At 44.2% G+C, this 7264-nt stretch overlaps 1 protein-coding gene across 3 annotated transcripts in view; it reads right to left on the bottom strand.

Moving 5' to 3' along the window:
* Window positions 1-305: 305 nt before the first annotated feature.
* FRS3 (fibroblast growth factor receptor substrate 3) overlaps window positions 306-7264 on the bottom strand; it is a 97688-nt gene continuing 90729 nt past the window's right edge. For all 3 annotated transcript variants that reach the window (XM_069238410.1, XM_069238408.1, XM_069238409.1), the window contains 2 exons: window positions 4754-4911; window positions 306-3980 (listed from right to left, as the gene is read on the bottom strand). In XM_069238410.1, the coding sequence (XP_069094511.1) occupies window positions 3012-3980; window positions 4754-4911 (1127 nt within the window). In that variant the 3' untranslated portion in view covers window positions 306-3011. The remainder of the gene's footprint in view (window positions 3981-4753; window positions 4912-7264) is intronic.

Genomic DNA, 7264 nt, shown 5'->3' with positions numbered 1-7264 from the left:
TAAAAGGTGGTCTGATATGATTATTTGAGCAACTACAGCACCTAGAATTAAAAAGGCCAAAGGCCAACCGGAACCAGGCACAATAAATTCCCATTTTATAGAAGGTAACTCATGGTGAATGTTTTCTAAATTGAGGAGATGAAGTGAAAAAACTGGGTTTCAGTCCCCACTTTGTTGGGCAGTGACAGAAAGCTCAATACTGAAGCCCTCTGCATTGGGTGGATCAGCAACTATAGAAAGGTTTGCCTCAACACTGAAATTCTCAATGTCGAGTTATTTTCACATTAGTCAATCCATAGACTACGTTAAACCTCAGGCCAAAATTCTCGCTTGGCTTTTTATTTGGCTGGGATCAAGAACACAAATGCTTAAGGGGGCGGCGGGTGTTAAGCTGAATCCCATTACTGTGTCCATACCACAAACAACATTTTTGAACAGTGCCAACAGTCTCCTATGCGGTGACTGCAAGGAAGACTAAAAATGTGAAGTACATGGCCATCTTTAGTAAAAATGTCACCACCCTGTGAGCTGGACTAGCACCCAAACTGCAACATGACAACGAGGAAAAAGGAGGGGATAAACACCATGATGAGAAAATGGAAAACATTTCAAAGGCATGAGGCACTTGAAAGACTGAGCAAATACGCCCAAAAGTGTTTTGTAAGAGTACAAATCTTTAAGGCATGGTCTAGCGTTCAGAGATTCTACCTCCACAGAACAGAAAATATGGAGTAATGCGTTAGCTGCCAAGTAAGTGCATTATGCCATCAAGTTGGACCAGACAGCCCTGCAGCAGCACCACTATGTATGTATTAAAATAGGAAAACATGTTCTACATAATAAAATGTGCTCCCAGAACCAACCACTACAAATGTTCAGTGCTAATGTATATCAACAAAAGATCGCGTGATTGAGAATCGAAGAAGCTTGTGTAGTACCTAAAAGTGGCATGAAGCCCTCCTATATTTACACAAACCAACTAACCCCGTTTTACAGAACCATAAAAATATTGTCATATATGTGAAAACATGCTGCCTAGTAATGTGATGTACACAAACCTCACTGCATCACAGAAATATTTTAATAGTCTTTGGCACTGAATTTCCACTTTTGTGAGGCGTTCATCTCAGGACACTATCCAACATCAACCAAACAGTGCAGCTTTTAAGTAGGCAAGCTGTACTGTTAATAGTGCAGGTGGAAACGTTGCAATGCTCAGATCTACATAATATTCGAAAGAGTGTTAATGCAATAACCACAGTGGGCTTCAGCTGCACACCAGAGTAACGGAGCAAGGTTGAATTTTAACACTACGGAATACTTCGAGTTGGAGGTGAAATTAGTCAGGATACACCTTAATTTATACAAAGACATTTACAGCCATCAGTGCGAAATTCAGACTGTGCTTGTCACTTCAAGAACTGTGCTACATGTGATGCCCAGGGAAGACTACTGGTTTGTGCCTTTTATCCCTGGGCTCCCTCAAGTTAAAATCCATGTAGTGCCAGTGACGGAAGGATTCCATACCTTGAGTAATCTGATGGGAGGCTCAGATGAACATATTTAACATATTCAATGCCTAGACTTCCAAGCTTGTGCCCAAATAGGCTAATGCTGCAAGGAACCACATCTACACTCCCCCCCCTCTTGGTAGAAGCAGTAAATACAACCTCAGTTTTGTTTTTTGGGTACTGCTGCAATAATAAGTGTCTTTCCTGGGGGTTATTTATTGGTGAAGCGATGACAAAGCACAGTCCTCCCAAAAAAAATAAAAAAAATAAAAATATGAACCGACTCTAAAGGACAAGGAGGATAACTCATGGACATCTTCCTACAAAACAGCAGATAAAAAGGTAACTGATAGTGCCAAGTTGCCTACTTCAATGTTTTGGAGGTACAGAAGAAAAAGGAAACCTGAAACATTCGGCAAGTTTAGGAATATTGCATGATTATCCTGGTAAGCATGTACCAAAGTATGCCACAGGTTGCACAATTACCCAAATGCCCTGAAAAGTAGAGGAACAGACACGCAACCATGCTGTATTTACAAGGGATTTTGTACATGCTGCATACATGCCAATGGACCGGATTAAGACGGGAAACTCCCGCTTTTGAAAGCCAGAAATTGCTTTATTTTGGCTGTTTCCCTCTTCAAATTGCCTCTGCTTCAACAGAAGTCACTGGGAGGAATGCATGCTCCCATTTATTTTTTTAATCTCCCAATTTCCTCTTCTAGAATGTTGGCATGTATGATGCTGTAGAGCACACAACTATGGACCAATCCAGCATAGGAGCCTCTGACTGGCTCATTTGTATGAGTCAACCCACCTTGGCCTTAGGTTCAGAACCTTCTCAACACACAACCATCTGGCATTCAAGATTAACCCCACCACACACAGACTACCTTCAACAGGCCACTATTCTTCCCCCCTAGCTGCATGACAAGGGGCAGCAAACCTAGAAATCCAGGAGTCTATTCTCCCTCCAGTGGTGCACTGTTCCACTCCATGACTGGCTACGAACTTCAGAAAATAAACAAAAGAATATTTTTTCAGATGATGAGTTACAAAAATAAAAAAATAATAAATACAAAAATAAATTAATAAATTAAATTAGCAAGTTGAAATCCATTTCTGAAATGTCTAGAAAAATAAAAAATGACAGCAAGAGGGAATGTAGGGAGCAGACCTACACACAGAGCGAACATGCCCGATTTTTAGTCTTTCACAGCTAAAAAGCCCTTCCACCCCGTCGCTGTTGCTTGCCATCCCCTTACCCTACAAGTTTCTGCAGCTCGTGAACAGATGGAACAAGCCCAATGTGAGCAGCCCTCTCTTCCCATGATGAAGGCAGGCTGCAGACAATGGTGTGCTCCTTGTATTGTGGGCTTGGCACAAGTAAACGTTTTACTGGTTGGGGGTGAAGGGGGTCCTGACAAGCTTGTGAGTGCCTCCCCACAAGTAATGAGGAATGGTGGGTGGGCCTTGAAGTAGCTGGTGGTGGCACTGCACTCACAGCGGCAGATCTGTGCTGTTGTGCCTGGTCTTTCTGGAGGTGCCATCATCACGTGGTAGCGCCCGCTGCAGGCTAGACATAGCAGCTGTCTTTTTTAAGTCAATTATCGCATAAGAGTCTGCTCGCCGTGCAGAGTGGGCAGGAACTGGGGTGCAAGGAATTTGTGGTGTGTGTCGTCCGTGAGGGTCGTTCTTCTCCAGCTCCACCTGAATGTAGTTCAGTTGGCGGGATTCAGGACAGGGCCGGCGGAAGTCGAAACTGAAAACATTGGGAGTGCAGTTTCTATGTGGTGGCATGTCCCCTTGGCGAAGGCCACCATGATGTCCTCCACTTTCGGCGTTCATGTAGTTTTGCAGAGGATCATCAGGATAGCCATTAAGTGAGGGTGTCATCACATCCACAGAGTCCTCCTCCTCTTCTTCTTCCTCATCCTCCTCATCTTGCAAGGTGTGGCACTCCCAGACAGGTGGCAGAGAAGGCAGGTTTTCGTAGTGGAGAAGGGCCATGCGCCTGTGGGCACAGCTGTTGAAGCCAAGGCTATCACCTGTTAGCTTTAAACGGCCTCCAACCCCACGCCTCAGAGCCATACTGCCAGGAGTGGGAATCCCATTAATGTTCTCATATGCAAACTTGGGACCTCGGCATTCCTCCTTGCACTCGTTGTTGTTGTTGTGGGGGAGCTCTCGTTCTAGCCCACACGTGTGACCACTGCACTCCCGATGATGCCTGCAGAAACTGTCCGCTTTCACTGGCACACGCCTGTACACAGGAGCTGGGCCCAACACAAACTTCACCTGACCGGGCTGCATGTACACCTGTGGGTTTCGGTCTTCCAAGGAGCAGCCGGAGCTACTGTGATGTCGGGGCTGTTCAGAGAACGATGGATGGACCTCAGGCAAAGAGTGCATGTAGTGCCGACCTCTCAGGTCATCTTCCACGGTGGCTGTATTCACATATGTGTGGGACTAAAAAGAAAGAGAAGAAGGTGTCAGAAAAACTGGCAAGATGGCATTCATGGACAAGGCATAAGCACATAGATAGAAGGGTAATGCAGGCTCTAAGAGTGCTGCTTGGGTAGTTTTCAGTCCAGGCTCAGCAGGGGGACAAAGCAGGACAGAGCACTCCAATCCTCAGTAAAGAGGGCTTCAGCTTCTGTAACTGACTACTCTTTACCCTAGTTATATGAATCAGCAAGAGGCACCTGGGGTGTGTGATCCTCAGCACAGTTACGTTGAGAGAGAGGCAATTAAATGCAGTTGGCCAAATAAAGTGCTCCCAGAAAGTCAATGGAAAAATTAGCAACATGCAAGGAACCTCTCAGGCAAAGGGTTGGGTGAATGAATAAAGTTAACAGTGTGCTTCAACCCTAATACCTATCCATTCCTTAGCAGCAGCACGCCCTAATCTCTGAAGCACCCTACTGCTCATTTCTTTGTTTTAGCCTCATAGCTACGTTTAGTGATAATTCATAGTAAGATAACTCTGACCCCCACTAACAACAAGTAACACTATCCATTTAAGCCACACAACTTACAGACACACAATCTTGCAACCATAGCACTCCCACGGAGGAGCATGTCCCGTCTGCTGACATGCGTTTGTGCACCATTAGGGAAACGAGGCACTATGTAAATACAATAACAATACAGTTCCTCAAGCCTTGGAGCACACTAACTCCAGTCATAGGTACACATTAACTCACAGCCCAGGAATGCATTGCGCAATGACCAGTACGCACCTGCTCTTCAGGGGTGATGAGGCCGTGTGTAGAATCCTCTCCAACTGAGGGGTGCCTCAAGCTGCCCATTGAGGGATGCCGTGATGAGGCATAGTTGGGCCCTTCCCGGGGAAAGCTGTGGAATCCATTTGGGTACCCTCCCAGGGTGTACCCCATAGCTGGTAGGAGGGAAAAAGAAGCGTGCATTAATTATCCACAAAGAATAAATGTATTGTGTTCGACTACAGTCTCACTGTAATAAGATTTAGGATAGGCACTGGAATTTATCATATGCACAAGCTCAAAGGCATGGTGCTTGTGGCATTAGCACACACCGTCCCAATAATGATCCCCCAAACGTTACAAATTTTACCAGCCTGCAGATGGGTTTCATCAGTTCCTAAACTCCTTTGGTGGACGTCGGAAGGGGACCCATGAAATATTGTAGTGGGTGTGGGGGCTCAAGAGAACTTGATTTGTTGACTTGAAGGAACGATTAAAAAGAAATCTGTGGTTTTCGCAGATAAAAGAAGAATGCAAGGGCAGAGGCTATGGAACAGGGTTTGACATGCTAGTGAGATTCTCTTTACAATGTACCAAGTGGTTTTACAGACTGCACAAAAAGAAAGGATTTATTTGGACCTGGGAAAGGGAATTGTATACTGGTCCACTGCTGCCCTGGTTCAACTTTGCTTTGATGCTAGGCTTGGTCCACTGGACTCCTACAGATAGCAGTTTCGTGAATGCATTCATTTGTTCCACTGACAACCGTTCGATAGTTAAAATGGTTCTCATCATGTAGCTTCCTGTCCAGGTTGAATTTGGATTCTGGTCCATTGGAGGGGGAGGCAGGGGGTTTGGAGGATGGGGGGGTGTGGGGTCAATATTTGTCCACTGACCTGTAGCTACTTTGATTCTGCTTTGATCAGGTGGCCGAATACTGTCTCTCTCTTTGCAAACAAGGTTTTCTTGGCTATTATTTCTCCCATATGCTTTGGCTGGTTGGGGATACTGCTACAAATGAGGTTTCATTAGAGCTTGGGATGGAATTTGGTTCAGATGTCTTGTATATTTGTCTGTGTGGGTGACACTTTTATGTTGGTTCATTAATCTAACCCAAGAACATATATCTGGTTTCCATTTACTGTGTGGTCTCTGTTTCCATAGGTAGTTTGGGGCTTTGGAAATGTGTTTGTTTTCAGTTAAGCTTATGGCTTTTATCCATAACATACGGCTAGCTCTAGGGACTGCCTTCCTTGTAGTGTAAGGTTTGAGATGAGGAAGAGGGATGAGGATGTAATGCCTCAAGTACTCCCATGCTCCAGCGCAGGCTGTCTTTATTCATTATTGGTGCTAAATGGGTGCATGAAACATACTATGAGGTATAAATACAGCTATTGTTTGGGAATGGCAATTTTGTAAAGAGAGGCGGGGTTGTTAGTTATATTTAAATCACATTTAACGTAAGGACTATGAGGTGGATGACCAGGTCTCTATGTGATGAATATTGTTGGTAAGTACTCACAGGTTTAACACTATCACTGAGCTGTGACGGAATATCGACATATGCTACCGAGGACACAGCTACTCATAGTTTTTTTCTCTAGAACTGGGCTTGACTTTTTTCGTGAATTAAAAAGACTGTGGGAAAGTGAAGATGGGACAGTCAGGAAAAGAAGTGTGGGTTGTAATAGTGAAGACTGCATTAGATTTTAATTCTAAGAAGAGGAAAAGCCTCTTCCCCCAATTGTCCTCATAACCATCACTTGTTGCTTCAAATATACACACATTCACCAAATGGGACAATTTAAACTACATCTCCATTCTAGTACGCAAGACATCTTTACATCTCGATCCAGACTGTGCTCTTAACTGTCTTCTTGCACTGCCTTGAGCAACTCCTGTACCATGTCGAGACTGAGACATGACTAGAGCACACCATGGGCCACGTGTACATCACAAAATCTCCAAAGAAGGGTTTGGGGAGCTGGAGATGGGACTCACACAAACCAGCACACTTTGTTCACAGATGCATTGCCCTGCAGGTGCTTCCAGAACTTGGTTAACACATTGGTGGTAGTAATGCAGTACATAAATGTAATGGCATCGTGCTAGCCAAAGTGCCTTTATGCTGTAGCTCAAGTGCTGGCATCACGAAACTTAACATGCTAATAACCTATGAGATCCCAGTGACCTTGTAAAGGGATTGTTTTATTATAATCATAACAATTTTATTATGCAACCAATTCAGGTAGAATAATGTCGGGGCAGAAGATAGGTAGAAATCACTTGCCAAGGATTTACCATCACTAATATCATAACCACTGTTTTGTTTACACTTAAGAGATAAATATTTTACATCAATAGTTTGACCACCAGTGCATCCTAGGCCCTATCAATACTGAAGCACGGATGTAGAGTCATCTGTAGGTACTTGTACTGAGTGATCTACAGGACTGATCGAATTCCTGGTACAAAAAGATGGCGAACAAATAAATATAGGGGAAGAGAGTAAACAGAAGTAACCGAAAT

This window comes from Pleurodeles waltl, chromosome 6, assembly GCF_031143425.1.
Source record: "Pleurodeles waltl isolate 20211129_DDA chromosome 6, aPleWal1.hap1.20221129, whole genome shotgun sequence".
Classification (NCBI taxonomy): domain Eukaryota; kingdom Metazoa; phylum Chordata; class Amphibia; order Caudata; family Salamandridae; genus Pleurodeles; species Pleurodeles waltl.
Note: the sequence above shows the minus strand (reverse complement) of the source record. Positions and strands in the feature narration are given on the sequence as shown.